Source organism: Chinchilla lanigera, unplaced genomic scaffold, assembly GCF_000276665.1.
Source record: "Chinchilla lanigera isolate Chin_1 unplaced genomic scaffold, ChiLan1.0 scaffold00050, whole genome shotgun sequence".
Taxonomy (NCBI): Eukaryota; Metazoa; Chordata; class Mammalia; order Rodentia; family Chinchillidae; genus Chinchilla; species Chinchilla lanigera.
Window position 1 is genome coordinate 17,223,217 of NW_004955451.1, and position 23,297 is coordinate 17,246,513.

The 23,297-nt window shown below is 64.0% G+C and overlaps 1 protein-coding gene across 9 annotated transcripts; it reads right to left on the minus strand.

Annotated features, from left to right (window-relative positions):
* Positions 1-23,235, minus strand: Hdac5 (histone deacetylase 5). 9 transcript variants are annotated; one of them, XM_013519203.1, is made up of 27 exons: positions 22,021-23,235; positions 20,814-21,026; positions 16,921-16,992; positions 7,769-8,019; positions 7,540-7,684; positions 7,359-7,473; positions 7,043-7,173; positions 6,788-6,934; positions 6,595-6,707; positions 6,364-6,495; positions 6,050-6,272; positions 5,146-5,348; positions 4,680-4,964; positions 4,141-4,306; positions 3,788-3,921; positions 3,520-3,640; positions 3,365-3,414; positions 3,168-3,275; positions 2,783-2,838; positions 2,609-2,696; positions 1,746-1,865; positions 1,563-1,660; positions 1,357-1,475; positions 615-748; positions 436-520; positions 179-341; positions 1-110 (listed from the first exon to the last, which is right to left on the minus strand). In XM_013519203.1, the coding sequence occupies exons 2-27, from the start codon at positions 20,833-20,835 to the stop codon at positions 71-73; spliced, it is 3,321 nt and encodes a 1,106-aa protein (XP_013374657.1). In that variant the 5' UTR covers positions 20,836-21,026; positions 22,021-23,235; the 3' UTR covers positions 1-70. The 9 variants fall into 9 exon arrangements, with proteins under 9 accessions (XP_013374657.1, XP_013374658.1, XP_013374660.1 ...); XM_013519204.1 differs by having other exon boundaries at positions 7,540-7,681; positions 16,921-16,995; XM_013519206.1 differs by having other exon boundaries at positions 7,769-7,825; positions 16,921-16,995; positions 22,021-23,234.
* Between the last annotated feature and the right edge of the window lie 62 nt (positions 23,236-23,297).

A 23,297-nucleotide genomic window follows, 5' to 3' on the forward strand; every position in this document is an offset into this window, starting at 1 on the left:
TTGAATGTGTGACTTTTTGTTTTTAATAGAAAAAATAAACAAAATCACAATGATGAAGGCCGGGCCAGGGTCACGGGGCGGGCTCCTGCTCCATGGGCTCCTCCGCCGGCCTGCAGGACAGATGGACTTGAGCCAGGGCTGCGGCCGGGGGGGTAGGGCAGGCAGCAGCAGGACTCACCTGGCTCTGTGCTCCTGGGCCGAGGCCTGGGCCTGCTCCGCACCCACGGACAGCAGTGCCATGGCGCTCACAGTCTCCGCCTCCTCCGCCTCGCCTGCCTGGGCCTCCCGCAGGGAGCGGCCCAGCCCAGCTGCAAACCTCTGCAGGCAGCTCCAGTGTTTGCCTGTGGGCACGGGTGCGGTCAGAGTTAGGGGTCCGGACTTCAGCCCTGCCAGCCGAAACTCCCACCAGGCCAGGCCCGGCTCTGCCCCACACACCCTGGATCTCGATGACTTTCTCCAGCGTGGCCACCGCATTGACGTTGGGCTTCTGCTGCAGGATGGCCTCGTCCAAGGGCTGCAGCTGGCAGGAGAGAGGGCTTGGGCCTCGGATACAGGCAAGCCCTGCCCAGCACCCCTCCCTGGCCTCAGGACCCTGTTCCCCTCCAGGCCCTCACCTCCACGCTGAGTAGAGCAGAGACGCAGGCCTCAGAGGCATCACAGATGGCGGTCAGGTCATGGCCCCCCTCCAAGGCCAGCACCACCCGGCCCCCTGCCAGCGTCATCAGCTGCCTGGTCAGGTGGCCAAAGCCTTGGGCATAGGTAGGAGAAGAACAGGTGGTAAATGGTGCCACCCAAGAGTCAATGCAAGAGGGGAGAGGATGAACAAAAAGAGGCGCCAACGGCCGAAGCGTGGCAGACTGAAACCTCTCCGAGGCACAACCTAGGGTCTCTGGGCTAACGCCTCGGTCAGAGAGGAACCGTCAGTGGTAGAGAAATCCACTCTGCACCAAGGTATAAAGAATACCACTAAGAAAAAAAAAAGAATACCGCTGCCAGATGTAGGGGTACACCTGTCATCCCAGCATTTGGGAGGCTGAGGCTACAGAATCCCTGGGAGTTCAAAGCCAGCTTGAGCTACACAGTGAGATCCTGTCTCAAAAGCCAAAACAAAGCTAGGGATATAGCTCAGTGGCACAGCGCCTGCCGGGCAAGTTAAAAAAAAAACCCACCAAGTAAGTAAAACTAAAACAATCTAAGATGATCCCCAGTATCCCCCCAGAAAGGGCACCTGGGAACACGGGAAGCAGCAAGCCCTCCCAGACACATCTCCCGCCGCGCAGAACAGGCCCCCGCTGCCCTTCCCTTGCTGTGGCCCTGCCGGAGCACTCCCTCCCCTGCCCAACCCCAGTGGCTCACATCTGGCGGTGACAGAGTAGCCACCCAGGGGGGACAAGTGTCCTTCCACGGCGTCGAAGCCGGCGGAGACCAGGACTACGTCGGGCGCGAACTCATGAGCAATGGGCATGACCACAGTCCTGCAAGCACACCCTCAGTGGGACCACGCCCCCTGCACCCACTCCAGGGCCGAGACCATGCCCTCTGCCTCCGCCCCACATCCCCACCTGAAGGCTGCCAGGTACTCCACATCTCCAATAGGAGGGTCCACGCCGCCGGTCCAGGCCACGTTCACGTTGTACCCCACGCCGGGGCCCCCACCAACCTGGAAGAGGGCAGGAGGGAAGGAAGGAGGAGGTGACTCTCGGCGGGCACCCCCGCCCGCGCTTGCCTCCGGGAGCCCACCGCACCTCTTCGGGAGCCCCGGAGCCCGGGAAGAAGTTGCCGTTGTCGTAGCGGTGCAGCGAGATGTAGAGCACGGAGGGATCGGTGTAGAAGGCCTGCTGCGTGCCGTTGCCGTGGTGGATGTCCTGGGGGACACGGGACATGCCTGACCAGCCGCCCTGCATCCTAGAGAGGGCCCACTGCACCAGCCGGGACGCAGGGCTCGGCTCCCCACAGCCTGGCCCGTGGGGCAGTCCGGGGGCACACGGAGGCCTGAAAGGCCCCCCCATTCACCATCTTCTCTTCCTCTCTTGCTTCTGGGGAAGGAACTCAGGGTCCAGTGCCTGCCACACACGCACTCCACCACTGAGCTGCATCCCCAGCCCTCTCACAAGAGTTTAAACTTTTATTTACTTATTATCTCAGGGTCTCACTATATAGTCCAGGCTGGTCTTGCCAGACTCACAGCAACCCTCCTGTCTCAGCCTCCCCAGTACCTATGATCATCGGTGTGTGCGACCATACCTGGCTTTCACTATGAATTTTTAAACAAATTAGGCTCTGAAGGATTTCCGGTGCTGAGAGTACTCCTGTGAAGTCCCCAGGCACAGCAGGTGGGGGCTGGTTGCAGCATCCCCAGTCCCGTGGCTCAGTGGGAGGCCTAATGGGGTCCTCACACACAGAAACCTTCATTCCCATCACTTGGGGAGGCCAGGCCGGCTCCTGACTGACGCCAGCCCAGGCTGGAGGGCAGAGGAGAAAGGTGGCTTCCGGCAGTGCAGACGGCACTGTCTCTACTGGTTCAGGCTAGACACCCTCCACTTGGGGCTGCTGGAGAGGCCCCCATGCACAAGGGTGGCGGCACCTGTGGGCGAGGGGCCGCACCTACCCAGTCCACGATGAGGACCCTGCCCACGCTCAGCTTCTGCTGCAGCAGCTTGGCCGCGATGGCCACGGAGTTGAAGAAGCAGAAGCCCCTGCAGGAAGAAGGCTCAGTCAGCCTCGGCCTCTGCGGAGGCCACGCCACTGCCGCCCTGGCCAGGCCGGGCTAGGCCGCACTCACATGGCGGTGGACTCCTCAGCATGGTGTCCTGGAGGCCGGATGATGGCAAAGCCGTTCTGAAAAGGCACAAGCAGAGGGACAAGGCCAGATGCAGGGCAGCAAGGTGGCCAGAAAGGGCGGGGGGGGCGGGGGGGGCAGGAGCAGAAGCCAGGCGGGCTGGAGACACAGTCAGACAGGCACACGGAAGCTGGGGTACCGCTGGGGTCCCTGCCAGGGCCTGCCAGGGTGCTCTGCACTGATCCCTAGCTTGGCCCCTTTTCCTCTTTGCACCTGGCTGTCCAAGGGGCGTCACTGCCCTGCTGTTGCCCCCAAGAGCTGAGATCTCAGAGGCAGACCCTGGGAGGGGAAACCATGGCCACAGACACAAGGCCGCAGCGGCCCTCACCTTCAGCTCACCCGAGGCCACCTTGAAGGCCAGCTCCAGCAGGCAGCCCACAGCCATGCGCACGGCGCTGGAGGAGTGCATCTCGTTCCACACGGTGTCGCTGTCCACCTGCAGTAGGGCAAGGCTCAGCGGACGGGAGGGCTGGGTCCAGCCCCGTGCCCACCTGACCCCCATGCAGGTGGTCGCAGGCTACTCACCCCAATGCCCCCACAGGGCAGCACAGCATACATCTTCTGGCTGATGGGGCCTGAGGGACAGGACAGAGCTGCCATGTCTCGGCCGGGCTGCACTGGCCCGTCACCCGCCCTCCGTCCCGGCTGCGCTGTGCCCCCAGGCTGGGAGCCACCCTCACCGAGCAGCTTTTTGCTGTCCAGCTTCTGCCGGTTGAGCGGGCTGGTCCCGTAGAGCAGTGTGTGCAGCTCCGAGTGCACTGTCTGGATCTCGTCCAGGGTGGCCTTGCGGCCCCGGACCCGCTGCGGGCAGCGGGAGAGGCTGCATGGGGCCTGTGAGCCCACAGCCAGGTCCCCTGGGGCCCACCCTGGACACTGCCCTGCTGCCGGCCAGGACCAGGAGGGCAACAGGCAGGGCGGGCACGGGCTGGAGCGGGGTCGGGTCCTCACCTCGCACTTGCCCAGCAGCCCTGTCTCCTGCAGCCTGGACCAGATGCTCTGGATGCGGCCGGCGTGCTCGGGGTGGACGTGCGTGTTCCCGCACACACACTGGTGCTTCAGCATGAACGTGTCGTACACCACACCTGGGCACAGACCCTGTCAGTCGGCTGCCACTCTCAGCCACAGCCCCTCAACTCACGGGGCTGAGCTCCACCCTGCCCACCTGGCCTGAGTGCCACGATGTGGGCCAACCCTGACCCCAACTTGGACTCCAACTCCGACACACGGTGGACAGGGGAGTCAGGCAGCCCGTGCCCCCCAACCGGTGCCGGGAGCAAACAACACGGGTGGTAGGTGCTCACCAGTGGTGAAGAGGAGCTGGGTGGGCGGGTCTGGGGGGCTTTTCAGGCCCCCCGGTGCAGCAGGTGAGGACTGGGTGCGGCCCAGGGCCTGGTGGGGTACAGTGGCCAGGCTGAGGGGCGCCTGGTACACACGCAGGGGCGGCAGCTGCTGAGCGTCTGCGAACAGCTGGGGCGAGGGGCGGGAGTGAGGCCCGGGCGGGGAGGAGCTCCTCCCCAGGGCCCAGGCCTCCCAAGGACAGGCGAGGGCCACGCACGCCCCCGAGATGAGTGAGTCATCCAAGCACGCTGAGGGAAGCAAGCGGCGGGGCAGCGGGGGCGGCATGAGTCAGGCCGCTCGGCCGCTCTTCTGTGAATGGAGCGACGTAGCAGCAGTGGGCGGTGTGTACACACGGCACACACAGACGGCACACACAGACGACGCGGCACAGACGGCGCGGCACACACAGACGGCGCGGCACACGCAGCCGTGCCTGTGCACAGAGCACAGCGCCCCCAGCCACGCCCTGCTGCAGCTTCGTGGGGGCAGGACAGGAAGGCACCTTTTTGTAGCCAGTGCCGGGCTCCTCCAGGTCGGGACTCTCCTCAGGGCTGCTGTCGCCTGCTGGGTCCTGGACCTGGATGCAGCCGTCCTCCTCGTCCTCCTCCTCATCCTCCTCTTCCTCCTCCAGGTCCTCCTGGGTGCTCTCGCTCTCCGTGGAGCCCTCCCGGGGCACCGTCAGGGGCCCCTCAACCAGCAAGGCCTCCTGCTGCTCTGTGAGCTCCTCCTCAGTCTCCTCAGGGTGCGTGGTGGGCGGCCTGGGCAGCTCCCCGGTCTTAGTGAGGATCTGGCCACAGAAGGCAGAGGCACATGTCTGTCACCCCAGTGCTCGGGAGGCTGAGACAGGGAGACTCCCACAAGTCTGAGGCCAATCTGTGCGCCATAAGGAGACCCAGTCTCAAAAACCAAGAAACAAAACAGCAAAGGCACTGCCCGCTGGCCTCCCGCAGCCTGCTTGCCCCACACACCTTGCCCAGCTGCAGCTGCTGCTGCTTCTGCTTCTCCAGGAACTGCTGCTGCGTGACGAGCTGCTGCAGCGCCTGCGGGCTCTGCGGGAGTGGTGAGGACTGCGTGCGGCTCAGCGGCCGGTGCCGGGGCAGCTTGCCCACTGTCCTCATGCTGGTGGCCACGCGCTCGCCAGTCACCAAGGGGGACTGCCCGTGGAGCGGCACTGGGGAGGCAGAAGCGGGTGAGCCCCGTGGCCCACCCTCCAGCTCCCCACCTCACCCCGCCTGCACCACCCAGCATGTCCAGACTGCGTGCACGTGAGGCCCTGAGCCACCGTGCACACGGGTGGCACCAGCCAGTGACGACGGCCCAGGACCCCAGGGCTGCGAGCAGGCCTTCCGTGACCTCTGTGGTGCCCACAGGCACGCAGGGCCCTAGCTGCTGGCTGTGTGGCCCGAGCCCTGGAAAGGTCCACACTGGCACATGACCGAAGATCAGTGTGACATGGCTAAGACCCAGTACCAGCTACTGCTGATACACAGAAAGAGTGTTTCTGAATGTATTTATGTATTCACTTATTTTTGATTTTGGTTTTTTTGAATCATAGTCTACGTAGCCCAGGCCGGCCTCAATCCTCCTGCCCCAGCCTCCCCAGTGCTGGGATGACAGGCATGCACCACCACACCTAGGCCAAATATAACTTAAATATATGGCATAAAACTTCACTCCTTGCCCTTTTTCTCATCTTTCCTTTTTTCAGGCAGAGTATCAGTGTGTAACCCAAGCTGTCCTTGAACTCATGGTGATCTCCCTGCCTCAGCCTCCCTAATCCTGGGTGGTGCTGCCGCACCCGACTCTTTCTCATCTCTGGAGCACGGCTGTCCCCTCAGGACAGGCGCTGGCGGTGGCCCCGCGCCCACTCACCCGCAATGAGGGTGCTCTGCTGCCGGGCCTGCTCCAGCAGCAGCACATGCTGCAGCAGGGACGCGTGCCCATGGGTGCCCGTGTCGCCCTCCAGTGCCACGCCCAGTAGGCAGCCAGGGATGGAGGAAGTGCTCAAGAACTTGCCGGTCAGCGAGCCGCCTGGCTGCAGAGACTGGAGGGCCTGCCTCTCGGCCTCCTGCTGCGTCGCCAGCTTCGGGGAGGTCTGGGGGGATGCGAGTGTGTGTGTGAGGAGGGCCCCGTGGCTCCGCCCTCTACCCACCCAGTCCGGGAGGGCTACCGACCCTGGCACTCACGGGGAGGTGCGAGTTGGTGATGGTGACAGTGGCCTGCAGCCCTAGGGAGATGTTGGGCAGAGAGGGGGACGTGTAGAGGCTAAACTGGTTGGGGGAGCTGTCCAGCGCGGGGGCCCGGTGCTGGGGGAGCATCTGAGGAAGGAGAGAAGGCGTGAAGGCGGCCGCGCCAGCACAGCCGCCCCCAAGCATCCCTGCGGGCAGAGGCCGGGCAGGCGCCTGGGCTGCGGGTACCTCGGTGGGGATGTTGGGGACGGAACCCGTAAAGCCGTTCTCAGCAATGGTGCCATGGGAGCTGTTAGGAGAGCTGGGGCCGGAGCCAGGCGCACTGTTACACACGGACGGCCCTGCAGGAGAAGCAGCCGTCACTGGGGCCTGCTCTGGGCCACCCGTTCCCAGGCCCTCCAGAACGAGGAGCGGATCCTACCCCCAGGGCCAGTGCCCGTCATCTCCACGGCTCTCTTCTTAAAGGTGCTGATGACGGTCCCGTCCTTGCGGCGCAGGAGCGGGCTGCTTCTCCGCTCCGCCACCTTCTGCTTTAGCCTTGACCGAACTTTCAGGTTGGGCTCCGAGGCTGAGGGGCATGGGGGCCTCAGCGTGGCCGTGGCTGCACCCACTGGAACCCAACCCCACAGTGCTGCCCTGCCTGCCCCCTGCCCGTAGGGCACGGGCCACCACGCACCTGTCTTGCGGAGGGGGAAGTCGTCGCGGCCCTCATAGGGCCCCAGCAGAGGCAGCTTGTAGGAGGGAGGTGTCCCAGGGGGGCCGCTCTGGGGAGGGGAGCTCTGGTCCAAAGAAGCGTGGTGGGCTCCCCTGGGGGGGCAGACCTGTCACCCCACGCCCAGCCCGCCAGCTGGGACAGTCAGGGGAGGCCCCTTGGGCACAGGGACAGGGACCAGTCCTGGGTGGCAGGAGAGGAGCGGGGCTGGGGCATCTCCTGGGAAGACGCATGGGGTACCAGGCCACAGGCAGGACCCCGCCACCCACCCCCACGTTACCAGCATTTGGGGTGCTGAGGGAGGGAATGGTTGAGGCCGCCTGGCGTGGGCTCCTTCGACTTGGACAAGAGGAACTCCTGCAGCCGCAGCTTCACCTCAGTGCTGGCGATGGCACCTGCAGGCGGGGCCGCTGAGCCGGGCACTGGGCCGCGAGACCCGCCGCCCACGCCCACGCCCTTACTCTCTTTGCTCTTTTCCTTGTGGCGCAGGACCAGCAGCTGCTGCTCCAGCCGCTGCCTCTCCAGCTCCTCCTGCCGCTGCTGTTCCCGCTGCCGCTGTTGCTCCAGATCTCGCTGCCGCTGGGCTGCCAGCCTCTCCTGCTGCTGCTGCGGGCGGGAGGTGGGCAGGTGGGAGCGTGAACAGGCATGGGCACAGAAGGGCAGGGCCAGACCTGGCCACCCCATGCTCACCTGCAGGTGCTTCTGCAGCTGCGCCTCGTGCTGCCGCGTCAGGTGTGCGTGCTGCTTCTGGAACTCAGCAAACAGGAGCTGCTTCTGCAGCTGCTGCTGCTGCTTCAGGGCTGCCAGCTCCTGCTGCAGCTGCCGCTCCCGCATCGCGGGGTCTGTGGGGTCCACAGGCTCCACGGCCCCGGGAGCCACCCGCCGCACCCCAGGCCCCACGGTGCTGGGCATGGCCCCAGGCAGCGCCGTCTTCACCTCCACTGTGGGCATAAGAGGAGAGGGCTTGGTGGGCGCCGGGCAGGACCGGGCCCTGTAGTGCAACACGGGCATCAGGATGTGCTGCGGAATGCTTCTGCCCACCGTATGAAGAGACAAGACAGTGCCCAGAACTCCAGAGAGGAAGCATACGGGGGGCCGTACACAGCTGGAATAAAGTGCTGCCTCAGCAAGCACAGGGCCCAGGCTGGGTCCCCAGCACCATGCACAACGGTCACCTCAGCACTCAGGAGGCTGAGGCAAGAAGATGGCTGCAAGGTCAAGCTCAGACTGAGCAACACAGACCCTATCCTAAAACAGGTGAAACAGGAGAGGAGGAAGAGGAGGGAGCTGGGCACAAGAGGAAGAAGCAGAGTTGGGGAGGCACCAGAACGCATCTCAGCAACCAGCAGACCACACCACGCACACGCAGCACAGTGCGGACACTGGCAGGGAACACAGCCGAGCACTGGACAGTCACTGCACCCTCACAGATGCGGACGCTGAGGCAGGAGGACTCCCAGAGCCAGCGGGAGGTTGGAGAACCAGGCTGTGAGTGCAGACCTTGCACCCCAGCCCGGTGTGGTGGTGCAGGCCAGTCATCCCAGCACTCAGGAGGCTGAGGCAGGAGGATCACCATGAGTTCCAGGCCAGTCTGGGCTGCACAGTGAGTTCAAAGCCAGCGTGAGCTACACAGCGAGACCCTGTCTCAAAAAAAAACACTTTCCAGCTTTGTTCACTTTTCTGTGCCTTCTCCTGACCTCTTAACACTGCACACCCGCCAGAGCCTACACCAGAAGAGAAACAGAAACCGGGCATGGTGGCGCATGCCTGTAATGCCAGCACTCAGGAGGCTGGGGCAGGAGAATGGCGAACGTTGAGTGCGAGACCAGCCTGAATGCATAGCAAGACCCTGTCTCAAAAAACCAAAAAAAAGTGAAACTGAGGCCCAGATGCTGGCTCCAGAGCTGCTAGGGTGCCAGGTGAACCCTGTCCTGGGGATGGCTTCTGCAGGTCCCGCCCTCTGCACCTCCTTCAGCAGGGCAGGCGGGAAGGGGAGGGATGAACGGGGCAGGGATGCAGGGCCCAGACTGTGGACTGACGAGGGGGCTGGGAGCCGCCGGCTTCCTCTGCTGGATTATCTCCTTTCAACAGTTTTACTGTAATTACCCTGAACACAGCACTATATATAGGGTGAGCCAAACAGCAGCTGTGTGGGGGAGGGGACAGGAAGGAGAGGGAATGGGACAGGAAGCAGGGCAAGGAGGCGGCCCTCGCCCCATCCTGATGCACAGGAGTCGAGCAGGCAGGCGGGCAGGGGCTGGGGGGTTCCAGGACCTGAGCCCCCCACCACGGACAGCGGGCTGAGGGTCCTGGGGCGGCGTAGATGGTTCCCACCAATGGACTCATTGGGAGGCTGGGCCTCCACCTGAGCGCTGTCCCCTGGTCACCTAAAGTCACTTGCACCAGGGCCCTGCGGTTGCTAGGGAAACCAGGCAAACACCACGCCAGCAGGGAGCCCCAAGCCCAGCCCAGCAGGAAGGGCGGGCAGGAAGCAGCCTGGGAGGAGGAAGTGAGAAGGCAGGACCGCCCATCTGGTTTCTTTTCCACTCTTCCCGAAGCCAGACCCCTTTCCTCACATAGCCCGGGGAGCCCCTGGCTGCAGGAAGGGCTCCAACGCCAGGGGGCCTGCAGAGGGCAAAGGACCCCATCCTGGACAGCTGTGTGAGACAGGCCTCTCCCAACTGGCAGCCACGGCAGGACAGGAAGAGCTGGGGTGTCACCCAGGCAGAGCAAGACCACAGGAGGCCGATGGGCACCAAGGCAGGGTGGCGGTGAGGCCTGAGTGGTGTCTCTCTGTCCGACTGCTGTAGCCCGCCTGGCCAGGCACATTCCTCAGTGGTCTCCACTGGCTATACTGATGACTGCGGCCGCCAGGCCAGAGCCACCTCTGCAGGAGTGGCCAGACGTGGCCAGGAGGGTGGAGCTGCGAGAGCGTGCACGAGGACACACTCTCACTTCCAGCCCAGGGCCTGGCCCAGGACCAAGAGCCAGGCCGTGGAAATGGGCCTTCCAGGAAGTAGCCTTGTCCAGGGCAAAATGCAGGTGGCACCCCGCAAGGACCCAGCTGGCCAGGGCTCTATCACCAGGCAAGGCTGGCTTAATCCTGGCACTCTGCTCCTCAGCCAAGTGAGGATGGTGACACCCTGTGGCCTCCACAGTGCGCCCAGGGTGCAGGGGGCGGACGCCAGCCACTCGCCCAGCCAGGGCGGGGTTCCAAGCCCCTGCTCCCAGCGGCTGACCCGCACGGGCAGGAAGCACGGCCGGCAGGGCAGGTTCCCTCGCACAGGGCCCCGCAGCGCCCTTGGCAGCAGGAGGACGCAGCACAGCCTGGGCCGTGCGGGATTTCACCTGCAGCAGCTCAGAGCACACCAGGGCTGCAGGGCAGCACCAGGCTCTGCCCAGACGAAGGGGCCCGGCCGTGCAGCTAGACTCAAGGAGAAGGCGACAGCCAGTCCTCAAGTCCCCAGAATGTCCACAAACCACAGCCTGGCTGCTGGGTGCACCCTGCAGGACGGGTGCCCTTGCCCACCTGGCACAAGCAGAGCAGGTGGCGGCGCCTGCCATCAAACCCAGCGCCTCGTGAGGGAAGAGGTGTGGCAGTGGGCGCCTGTTGGCCAGGCCAACTGGGCAGGCTGGGGAAGCTCAGGAGGGAGTGGGCAGAGGGGTGCTACTCTCACAGGGACACACTGGACACTACCCAGCAAAACGTCCCTCAAAATCCCAGGAAGAGGTCACGGGGCGAGGCCGCCTCCCTCCCTCCCTCCCTGCCCTGGGCCATACACTCTGACAGCACCGTGGAACCCAAAAGCCAGCCACCACAGCCGGCCTGTGGAGACCGTGGAGACTGGGCATGCCTCCTGCTGGCCTGGTGTCGACCCTGCCCACAACGGTGGGGCAGCCAGGGCTGCCATCCTCTTCCGCCAGGGCGCCGCAGCACTGAGTTCCAGCCTCTCTCTGCTTCAGAGCCTCAGTGGCCTGGGGGCTCCAAGGCAGATATCCAGGGCAGCGCAACCAAGGTGCACAGCTCCATGGCAGTGCCAACAGCAGCCCACACTGTAGCTGGCATGGCCCCATCTAAAACATGGTGCCCAGACAGGGGCACTGCCTCCTCGCAGCCAGAGGCGTGTGGCCTCAGGGGCAGGCTGGCGCAGCAACTCTGCACATAAGCGTGGAGAGCAAGGCGGCCTCACCTCTGCCCGGGGCACACCGCACCTGGGCCCCACTGCATGGTCTGAGCCCAGCAGGGGTGGCACCCGAGTGCCCCGGGACAACCTGGAGTGGCACTGTGAGGCCTGTCTGGCCAGAGCTGCTGGCCTCAGAGGGCCCAGGGAGGGGTGCGGCGCCTCGGCACTTGCACAGAGTGAAGGGAGGCTCAGAGCAGCCCCAGCTGGGAAGGGCAGCCCTGCTCGAAGGGGCTTTGTGGTCATCTGCTCTGCACTGTGACTCAAGGAAAGACACCCAGTGCCTCGGAGATGCGGGCCCAGCAGCAGCAAAATGCGGCCAGTGTCCCAGCGCCAGCAGGCCGGGCCCCAGGCACTGCCATCTGCTGGGCCCGCCACAGCCCCACAGCCAGGGCAGCTGCAGGCAACCCCCTCCATGCCTTGTCACCCTGTTCTGTCCCTGAGAAGGGGCAAGGTTCTCATCTTGTCCCGGCCCGAGGACGCTGGAAAGGAGGCGGGCGCGGCGGGCTGTGAAGCCGTGACCCGTCCCCACTGTGGCCGTTCCCAGGATCTATTTCTGGGCTCTTACGTGACAGGGAGGCCGCTGTTGGCCCAACAGGTTCCACCACAATTCCAGCGTTCCCACGTGTGCGGCCAGTGACTCTCACCCAGAGATTTGCGTAATGCACCGCGTAACGCTCAGGGCGGGACTCAGGGTGCAGCCAGGGCATGGGCAGCACTGCCTCCTGGGCTGCTGGGCTGGGTATCCCCAAGCTCCGAGCTGGCCCTGGCAGAGCCACGGCACAGCACCCACCTACTGGGGCTGCAGGCTGGCTGGATGTGGCCAGGACTTAGGCCCAGGCCGGCTAGTCTTGGGAGGTGCTCGCCAGGGCAGTCAACCTTGCTGCAGTCTGGTGACACCCTGGCACCCTGGCCGGGCACCGTGTCTGTGGGCTGGGGTGCAGATAGGGGTGCTTGCCTATGAGGCCTAGTACCATCCCCCAAACCCCAAAAAGTAGTTTCTAAAGAGCACAAAACAAAATGTCTAGAATCCACAGGGCCAACGTCACAGGCCCAAGTTGTAAAGATGCTGGGCTCACACCTGCCAGCTCGGCCCAGCTCCCTCCCTTGACGTGAGCCGCACAGTGACCATGTCCCCCCAGAGGCCCTGCTGGGGGCTCCACTGGACACCAGGGCCAAGCACCTCGCCTGCCTGCTGTCTCCAGGAAGGGCCACTCTGTCCTCCGCAGTGGAAGTCACAACAAAACACGGCCTGGCACACATGCACACGAGGGTGGTTCCAAGCATGAGAAATTATTCCTGGGTCTCTAGCCACTATGCCCACCATACGTAAGGGCTCCCTGTCTCACTTCCTCCTGGCTGACACCTGGAGGACCTGTGCCCCTCCTGTAACCAGAGCCACACGACACGACTCTCCCAGCCAGAGGAGACTCCGGCAGGGCACCTGGGAATGAGGTGTAGGGCCAGCACCCCACTGCAAAATGGAAGATGAACAACGTGTGGGGGTGCACACCTCTAATTGCAGACCTTGCGAGGCTGAGGTAGGAGGATTGCTGCAAATTCGAGCCCAGCCTGAGGTACCTAAGGAGACCCTATCTCAAAAACAAAACAAAAATGCAAGGGAAACCCGAAGGCTGCTCCTGGATTTCTTTCTTTTTTTTTTTTTTTGAGACAAGGTCTCAGTATGCAGTCCCGGCTGGCCTTGAACTCACTTTGTAGCCCAGGTTGGTCTCAAAATCACGACGATCCTCCTGCCTCAGCCTCCCGAGTGCTGGGATTACAGGCGTGCACCACCATGCCCAGCTATGCTCCTGGATTTCAAAAGAGCTGCAGCAGGAGTACTGCTCAGTGTCAGGGTCCCAGAATCAGGACAAGAAACACGGCTGGTTCCCAGAGCACAGGGGACAAGGGACCGTGTGGCGGGAAGGCTCAGGGTCTGGAGGGTGACCATGACCATCAAGACCCTGGACCTCCAGGCTGGGCGTGGTGGATACCCCGTAACCCTAGCACTTGGGAGGCTGTGGCAGGAGGAGCGCTGCAAGTTGAAGACCAGCCTGGGATAGGAAAAAAACAAAAAAAACCACAGTAAAGCAAGACCTGACAATACGGCTGTGACACTCGGCAGAAACACAGTGAAGATGGGCCGGCGCCCAGCTCGGGGAGAGCAGCCCCATCTCCCTGCTTCTCTGGGAAACATCTGGGAACAAAGCTGGAGGCTATGCTATGGCACAAGGGCACGCAGAGTCAGGGCTGTGGGCTGCGGCAGCAGGGGCAGCAGAGCGGCCTTCTCACCACGCAGCCATCCCCGTGAGGCTGGTCAGGCCCCGTCCTCGCTGTGGCCCCACGCCTGCCCAGGCAGCATCCCCACATGTGCGGACCCCGGTGGCTATGCTGCAGACTGGATTCCCATCTCTCTCCACAAGGCCCCTCCCACCAGAGCCTCTGGGTGCCCAGACCCCCAACTTCACAGAGTGAAACAGCGGACCCTTCCTTCCTCCACCAGGGCCCGGCCCAAGAATGACAGAACCACCCGAGACCAGAGTGCCAACGACGGTGGGGGTGCTTGCCAGCCTGGGGCACACACATTGACATGCTCCCCGGGCCCCACCAAGACCGGCATGACAGCGTCCTGCTACCGATCCACAGCTGTTACAGCGGTGCCTGCGGATTCAGTGAACCTGATTTCCTGTCCGGCAGCTGTGCAGCCGGGGAGGGACAGCTGAGGCCTCAAGGACAGAGGCCAGGAGGGGGAAGCCAGGACAGGAGAAGCTGTGACACAAGGGCGAGGCACTCAGCTCTGCTTCCCTGGGGCCCAAGTTCACCCAGGAAGAGATGTCGCCCACCTAGTGACCCCAGACTTGCAGAGAGCAGGGCCTGGCCTCAGAACCCCCAGAGGCTCCCCCAGGCCAGGGCGCTCCCCTGATCTCCAGGGGCACGAAGTGGCTCATGGAAGTGGGCCCACCACAGAAGGTTGCACAGGTTGTACACTGCAAGTGGCATCCCATGGAGGCAGGGCGAGCTGGGGCTGGAACCTAACCCTCGCCCCTTGCTAAGCTGTGACAGAGGCGCAGGGCGCACCCTCCCAGAAGGGAGCTTCCACATGGAGCGTGGATTAGCAAGGGCCCACGCCAAGGCCGGGTTCAAATGCCACCTCACTGTGCCCGCATCAAGTCCCTCGGCCTCTCCGGTCCTCCTTCCTGGACCGTGAGGCAGGGGCACCCCGCCCCCCGCCATGCTGCAAGACCAGCCCCCGCCAGGCGGGCCCCGCCATCTTCCACCACACCCCATGCACACAGCCACAGAGCACCGGCACAGAGGGACATCAGGGAAGGCAGTAGCGCCCTCCTCAAGTGGGGTCAAAGTCCCTGGAGTGCTCTCCTGGTCCTGGGGGCCAGACCCACAGCCCATGCATGAACCACATGCCAGCTTCTCTGTTGTTTATGTTTTAAGGGTCTCCTTAAGTTGCTGTTACCCAGATGGGACTTTAACTTATGATTCTCCTGCCTCAGCCTCCCTTCACGCTCTGCACACTGCCCAGGCCGTCAGCCAGACCCAGGCCCACAGAGGGGAGCCCAGAGTCCAGGGCAGGAGACCAGCAACTCCCAGGAAGCCCACAGGGAGCTGGGCTGGTGGAGCGGTGCTGGCCATGAGACCCGGCCCCTCCCCGCAGGAGCAGCAGCACACCTGCCCTCCCTAACGAGGTTCAGTCGCCAGAAGTGCAGGCCCCAGCAGAGCTGGGAATTGGGCTAGAGCCCAGGCTCCACCCACCGCAGCGCTCATTCATCCAGGTGCCAGGCACAGTGCAGGGGCCTGAACACTGGCAGCCAGCAGGACAGCACAAGCCAGTACCCACATCTGTCATCCCAGCACTCAGAAGGCTGAGGCAGGAGGATCACCACTGGTGCAAGGCCAGCCTGGGCTCCATACCAGATCCCTGTCTCAGAAGAACCAAACAGGAACAACAAAGCATACAGCCCAGACAGCAAATGCTGCCCTTCAAACAGTGCCCAGGACGCACTGCGGAAGGGCAGGGAGGCCCGCCTGGAGGGCCTGCTCTAACTCTTCGGGCTGGGCACCTGCACACACGCCACCTGACACTGCTACCTGCCACCCAGAAAGCACTGGGGAGCCGCTGCCAGCCACAGGCTCTGGGACCCACACCCTGCTGGTCAGGTACGGGGGGGACACCAGAGTACTGCCTGCCTCAGTATCTGGGGTGGATGTTTCTTTAAGCCAAAGGTTAAACTGTTTCTATTTGAAACATCTATTTACATTCCAGAGTCCAAAAAAAAAGGGAAAGGAGGCAGCCAAGCCCCAGGCCTATATCTGTCCCCAGCCGCACGTCAGAGACACACCGTGGTCGCTTGGGGGGACATTCCTAGCCCTCTCCCATCGCCACCGGGGTGACTCACACCTCCCTCTTGCCAGGAGCCCCGGGCCCGGCTGTGTGGGGTGGGAGGACAGGGCAGCAGGCCCAGGCAAGGGGACAGGTCCAGCCCGCAGTCCAGCCAAGTGCTAGGCCAGGGACAGGCCGGTGCGGGGCAAGGGAGACACCCAGGGGAGCAGAGGCTGCAGCTGGGGGCAGAGGCAGGGCTAGAGCCAGAGCTGCAGGCTCAAGCAGCACAATGAGAACCAGCCTGCTCAGGCCCCCTTGCTCGAAGATGCCTTTGCAGGGTCTCCACACCAGCGCCACAGAGACCCTGCCCCTATCCTGCTGTCCTGCCATGGGGCCGGGATTTCCAGAACCTTCCCCAAACCTCATCCCAGCGGCTCAAAGCCAAGTCTTAGAGAGGTGCAGGGGCTCATGGCCCACCTCCTACCCAACTCAGAGCCTTGGGCCCCACAGCCACACAGCCAGAGGCCAGGACTTCCCACGGCACGCACACTCGTGCACACATGCTCACACGCGCCAAGCTGTGGCCAGGAGGGCCCATGGGCACACGTCCAGCAGCCCCTCCCTATAGGAAGCATCCTGCGGTGCCGGACCGGTGGGGTAGCCGTGCCAGGAGGGCCTGGTGCCACCAACAGGTTCCAGGGAGTAGGGAGGAGTGGCCCCTCGGGGAACCCCACCCCTGTACAAAGCCAAGAAAGTCCCCACCAAGGAAGCTGTGGGTGAGAGACCCAAGCCCACCTGGGCCAGGCTGACAGCTCTCCAACCTCGGGCTAGCGGGGAACAGGGAATGGGAAACGGGGGCCAGGCACTGGGGCGCCAAGCCCGACACACCCGCTGCAGGCCCTGCCTGGCCCCAGCAAGTCGCCTCGAGCCCCCACCCCATCAGTGTGCCTGACCTTACCCCCAAACACCAAGCCAGAGCAGCTGGGGTACCACCTACTCAAGGGGACGGATACCCCAGCTGCAGCTCCCCTCCACACCCACTCAGGGGCAGGGAGCCTGGAGACCACACATCACTGACCCAGGAACCCTGGGCCCAGCAGTGAGGTAACTCCTGCAGGCTACAGGACCGAGGACGCTGGGCAGCCTGGACAGAGCAAGGGGTCCTGAGGAGGTGACCTGCAGGAGCAGGCATGGCCCGCCCTCCCCATGGTCAGCACGGCCTCCGAGAGCGACCAAGCCGGCCTCACCTCAGGGAGGCATGGAGTGAGGCGTGCAGCGGACGCTGGCCCTGCCGGGGCAGGCAGACAGACGCAGTGGGCGCTTACCTGCCACAGGGATGCCGTGCAGCGGTGTCCGTGGCAGGATCTCCAGGGACGGCTCCCGGCCAGGCACGCCATCTGCTGAGAGAGAGGGCTCCGTCTCGTAGATGGTCTGCAGCACCTCCAGGAGCCCCTGTGCTTTGGGTACCAACAGCATGCCCGGGAAGGGCATGCACAGCAGGCGGAGGGTGGTGGCGGCTCAGGGACTCCCTCCAGTCACCACAGGACCTACACTCAGGGACTGCCAGGCCGGGCTGTGGAGCTAGGGACACCGTCCCAGCTCACAGCACCCCACTGGCCTGCGGGCTCAACGGACAGGAGGGAGCTCGGCAGGCGGGCAGGCGGCTCTGCGTCCCCTCCCAACCCCACTGACAGCTCTGGGCCGGCTCCCTGCTCCACCGAGTGAGCCGCCGGCAGCTGGCAGGAGACTGAAATAGCAGCTGGGGGAGGGCCCTGGCTATAAATAGGTGGAGCGCTTGGAGCGCGGGCTGCCAGGAGCCCGGCTGGCGGAGGCCCCGCGGGGCGGCGCTCCACCCAGGAGGGAGAGCCAGCGGAGGGGAGGGGACAGGACCGGACGGGACGGAAGGGGAAGGGCCCCAGGCCAAGGCTGAGCAGCTTGGGCCGGCTGGCAGAAACCAGGCTGGGGCTGGCATGGGCCAGCGGCCCACGGGGTCTGCTCTTCGCTCCCCATTTGCCACAGGAGAAAGAGGGGACAGCTGGATGCGCGGACAGACACCACCACCTGGCCTGCCGTCCCGGATCCTCCTGCTCGCAGCACTGGGACGGACTTGGGCCCTGGGGCCTGCTGGCCAAGGACTCAGGTGTGGAGCTACATGCCCAGTCCTAACACTTCCGCACTGAGCCCAAAAAGGTGGTGCATGCGCCTGTGACCCTAGCACTCAGGAGGCTGAGGCAAGAGGACCGCTGAGTTTGAGGCCTGCCTGGGCCACATAGGGAGACCCTGTATCAAATAAAGTAAAGTAAAGTAAAATAAAATAAAATATTATCCTTATTTTTGAGATAGTTTCGCTCAATTGTGCAGGCTGGGCTGGAACCTGGGATTCTCATTTCAGCCTCCTTTGTAGCTGGGAGCACAGGTGCACTGACACCCCTGGAGTCCTCTAAACGGCCCGTGGGGCTTGCCTCCAGCAAGGGCAGGGTGCTAGTGCTGGGCTAGGCCCGTACAGGGCACCTCACCTTCCCTGCATGATGACCTCAGGGGAGAGGTACAGATGAAGAAACTGAGGCACCAGTGATCACAGTCACTCGCCCAATGTCACCCGGCTGCCTACACAGCAGGGCTGGGAACTGACCTGGGGCTCCCACCTGAGTTCTAACTGCCCAGTCCACTGCCTCCTGTGAGGCCCAACAGGGACACCTGGGGCCTCTACTGCGAGCTATGGGGAACCAGGGCCCAGCAGGACAGCGCCAGGAGCCCCTGCACTGTGCCTGACCCCTGATCTTCTGAACCTTTTAATAGCCTAGTTACTCCTGGTATCATGGTTGCTATTTTGGGGCCGTCTGGGCCCCTTCTTGCCCCCTACTCTAAGCATGGAGCCAGAAACACCTGTCCTCTCTCTGCACTGGACATCTCACTCTCCTGTCGGGGGCCTGATGATGCTGGCCAAGTGAGGACACGATGGCCATGACTCCTGGAGCCCAGCTTCCACCAGCCAGGGCTAGAAGTAGGGTTCCTCCTGGAGCGGGCAACAGGGACAGGGCCAGAGACAGAGGCAGGCCGCCCCCTGGGTCTGGACGGGGGAGACAGCATAGAAGGAACCGGGTGGGGGCCGGGAACCACGCAGACACCACCACCAAGCAGCTTCTAAGAGACAGCAACGCCTGCCCCGCTCACCCAGAGCTCGAAAGCACCAGGCTCCCAGTTGGGGTGGGCCCAGGACCAGAGTGCCCGCACGTGGGAAGACGGACAGCAGCGTGCAGGCCCCAGAGGCAGTGGGGCTCCCGGGACTAGCCAGCAGTCAGATCTGCCCATCACAGGGCCAACTCACAGGGTCCTCTAGGGGAGCAAGGGGGTGCCCTGGCCAGAACGCCACACGGACAAAGAGGCCAGGAGCCCCCATGGCACCAACCCACTTGCCCTCCTCACGTGGCACCTCTCACGGAGCACTAAGGGCGAGCTCGGGCTGGCACAGGGACGCCGAAGTTCTTGCCCCACCCTGCACCCATGCCCCAGTTTCTCCGGGAACTCAGAAAGGAGGGGGTGCCACCTCCCTCAGGGACAGGGAAGGAGAGAAAGTCGAGAGCGCTGGGTGGCACTGGGCAGACAGGTGCCATCACGCACACCTCCCACCCACGCTGGGGACAAGAACCTGGTCGCTCCCGCGGGGACGTGCCACCGCCCAGACCGGCTGGCGGGGCAGGCCATGTGCTTTCTTCCCTCTGGGTGACGACATGGGAACAGGGGTTGACCAAGGCCCCCAGGCCTGCCTGGGGCAGACGTGGGCTGGTCCCCACGACCCAGAGCCAGCCAATAGCTCCCGGGGAGCAGGTGGCCCCTGCAGACTCCCAGGGCTGCCGAAGTGGGGATGGGGTGATGGGGACCCAGGTGAGGAACCCTCCACCATGTGCACCTAAGACCGGCCAAGACTCCCCCCTAACGCCACCGTGAAGACAGTAGGGACCATGCCCGTTTTCAAGGCCTGCAGGCCTGGTGTGCGGGAGATCTCAGCAGGGCACAGACTCGCAACGGGGGGCTCTATGATGAGATGCCTCTACTGTACCAGGCCTGCTCCGCTACCCAGGGTGCCCACCCTCAGGCCAGAGAAAGCGGCACACAGAAGCCTCTGTGCTCCCAGGGGCTCTGCTGCCACATCCTGGCCTGAGCCTGGCCTCGGGTCAGTCAGTGGACACCAGGCTCTCACAGGAGCTCAGAGCCCACCATGCAGTGACCTCCACCCAGATAAATCAATCAACAAATGAAACACCTCTCTTAGCCGCTAGCAGCTGGGTCCAGGGTCCCTCTACACCCTGGCCAGGGTGAGGCTCCAACCAGCGGTCAGAATCTCAGCCCTGAGGAGGAGGGGCTGTCATGATCACTAAGCAACCTGACCCACAAGGGCAGTGCCAGTAGAGACAGGCCAGGGCCTGAGGGACACCCCCAGCCTGCCCAGTCCCACCAAGCGAGCTAGGAAGCAGAGTCAGGGCACGGACCCGACAGCACCCGGTGCAGTGCAGGGATAAGGGAATGAGGGGGTGCGACAGGGGGCTTCTCTCCCTGGCCCCTGCTTCCCAAAAGGAACTACTACTGCGCACCTTACAGAGAGGCTCGTGCAAGGGCCCCGTGGAGCTAAAGCTAGCGAGGCAGAAGGCCAGCTCTCCAGACTGCACGAAAGACAGCCAGGGCAGTGACCACCCCACTGCACGAACCATGGCCTTTCGGGGACCCCAAGGGCCTGGCTCCAGCCACCTGGACACAGCCACAGCCACCTCACATACAGCGCTCTCCATCCCCCAGGGCGCACCGTGGCAGCGCTGGACAGAGCCCTGGGGCCAGGGGAGCGGGAGACCACCAAGACCAGAACCAGAACTCTACTGTGTCCAGAGTCTGAGAGGGAGGGGCGGGGCTCCCTGGGCTGGGCAGAGCCGAAACCCTCACACACAGGGCCCGCTCCCACCCCAAGGCCACACCCCCGAGCACGGGCATTCACCCCGCAGGCCCAGACACACTCAGGGTGTGCAGGCCCCCATGCCAAGGGCCACGGCAGGCAGCAGTGGGCATGGCTTCCCAGGGCTGCTCATTCTCCAGTCAGCCACGGGTGGCCTCTGTCTTTCCTTACAAAGCCTCTCCCCTCCCCACCCCTGTCCATTCCAACAGCTCAGGCGAGGCCGACGGCCTAGAGAGAAGCCACACTGTCCAGCGCACCCAGAGCAGCCCTTACCCGGCTCGGTGGGAGAGTTCATGCCGGCTCTGGGCCCACAGGAAGCCGGCACGCACCGGGGTTGGGACGGGAGGAGGTGGAGCTGCAGTGATGTCAAGAGAGACAGACGACAAAAGACAGACGGACGGGACAGGAGCCCGGGGCCGCTGCGCCCCTACTGCCCATCCAAGGCCATCCTCCGGCTGAAGCGATCAGGCACTCACAGCAGCATCCCTGAGGAGAGACGGAGGGTTAGAGCAGAGCGCAGGCACAAAGGAGGTCGGGGCGCCAGACCCTGCTCCCCCTCTTCCCAGGTGGCGAGGCCCTTGGTGCCCAACAGGCACGAACAGCCAAGGCCTCGGGGTCTGTGGAGGCTTCGCAAACGCCCAAGGTGCCGCAGTGAACGTGGCCGTGGGGCGCAAAGTCATGACCAAGAGCCCCCCCAAGGCCGAGGGGCCGGGAGCCCCACTCCTGGAGCTAAGCTAGGTCCTGGGGTCATCTCCCTGTGCACCTGGCCCTGCGGACCCTGGGAAGGCAGACGTGCTTGTCCTGTCCTGTTCAGCATGGGCCAAGGCCTCAGCATCCATTCCCAGGGTCCAAGAGTCAGAGATCCCAGCCCAAATCCAGCACCCAGCCTAGGGGTCCAGGGCCCAAGCCCAAGGCCCCGAGTTGCACAGGCTGCACGCTGCGTGCAAAGGAATGAAATCCCCTGCTCAGCCTGATGCCCGAACGAGGGACATGTTTTCCGGTGTGTGCCAAGACACCTAAACGCCTTGCAGTCCCGGAGGACTACAGGTCTGGCCACTTGACCCCACCCTGGCTGCACCTCAGCCTCAGACACCGGGCTGCAACCACTTGGGCCACCCAGACGTGATCTCACCCTGGCCTCCACCTGAGGCCTCCACCCCTAGGAACACAGAGCAAAGGGATCCAGGAGGCAGCAGCTCAGCCCCTCAATGCCAGCAGGATGCGTCTCCAGCACCATGTTCTGGAGTGGGGCCTGGGTGGAGCCCAGGAGTCAGGCTACCTTCAACGGAAGACCCAGGGTCTCTGTCCCTATCCCCTGCACCCCCACAGGCCTGGACGTGGGTTTGCAGAGGGGGAGGGCCTGGGGTCAGGGCCAGGTGAGGGCTGAGGATGGAGGAGGCTGCCAGGGCTGGAGCCACACTCAGGAATGCAGCAGGTGGAGCCAGGCACCCAGGCAGCACCCACATCGGCAGGCACTCACCGGGGCCCACTGAGACCTGGCGCCTGGTCCTGCTCACGCCTTTTCCCGTAGGCCAAGGAGCCCAGACTTGGAAATTCCCGTGGCTGGCCACGCGCAGGGGCCTGGCCCTTCTCCAAGAGCGGCAGAAACTCAAGCTCAGCCCCGAGCCCACCGCGAGCCCGTTGTCCTCGGCCACTCGAAGGCCCAGGCCAGCTTCCACTGCCAGGCAGCAACCCTGCAAGGTGGTAACCCTACAAGGCAGTCAGCCACAGACCCCAGGCTCCCCAGGAATAGAGCTGTACAATGTGTCCTGACAGGGAAGGACCAGGAGAGGTGCAGACTCCCACCTGGGCTAGGGCAGAGGGGCTAGGGCAGAGGGACCAGGGTGACCAGGGTTCAGCCCTGGGTGGCCCGCGCTGCCCACACTTTCCCCCGCAGAGGGCTCATCACTGAGACCTGGGTCTGGAGCAGCAGGAACAGGACCGTGTGGCTCCTGGAGCACCAGCGGCTGGGGTGCCAAGCCACGGAGCAGCCCGGCTCCCTCGAGGTCCTCAGGGGCAGGTCCCAGAGCCTGAAGGAGGCTGTGCCCCCTCACTCTGGTGGCCAGTCCTTTCTCACCCTCTGGGACCCAGACCCACCTCCCACCAGGACAGCAGGGCCCTGGGAACCCGGCTGCATTTCACCCTGAGGTGAGCGCTGCTGAGCACATAGGACTGGGGCGGGGCCGCGGAGACGCCCCCACCCCACTCCTGAGCAGCGAAACCTCGCTTGGGGCTTGGGCTGCTGGAGGAGCCAGGCAGCACCCAAAGGCTGGCACTCACCAAGCGCCCAGAGGGACCTGGTCCCTCAAACGGCTCCATCGGGACTCCAGGCCCCGCAACTCCGGAGGTCGCCTCAGGGCCTGGGGACCCACCAATTTGCAGCATCCCAGCTCTGCCCGAGAAGCGACCAGCGCGGGGCGGCGAGGCCAGCACCGCGGCCTAGGAGGCTAGATCAGGAACATGGGCCCAGACAGGTCCCCCGAGGGCTTCTCCCCAGCTGGGGCCACAGTAGAACACACACACACACACACACACCCCGCCCAGACTGCCCCCCTGCCCCGTGCGCAACAAGGAAGTCCCCAAAGCTCAGACCCTCGCAGGGCACAACAGGGAGGGGGGCAAAGGAGGGAGAGGCACCGGGCTGACAAAGTCATTCCTGCGATCAGCCCGTTTCTGTTTGTCTGCTCACACGCAGCTCCAGGCATCTGCACCAGCCAGATGGAGGAGGCTGCTATTTCGAGAAAAGGGGGGGAAGGG

Bases quoted from the DNA above. Each gene is read 5' to 3' on its own strand.
- Hdac5 (XM_013519202.1), bottom strand. From the start codon at position 17,086: ATGCCCTTCCCGGGCATGCTGTTGGTACCCAAAGCACAGGGGCTCCTG. The intron at 6,708-6,787 runs GTAGGATCCGCT...CTTCTCCTGCAG, and splicing joins GACGGGCACTGGCCCTGGGG to GGCCGTCCGTGTGTAACAGT. The intron at 4,965-5,145 runs GTGTGTGGGGCA...TTCTGTGGCCAG, and splicing joins AGCAGCTGCAGCTGGGCAAG to ATCCTCACTAAGACCGGGGA.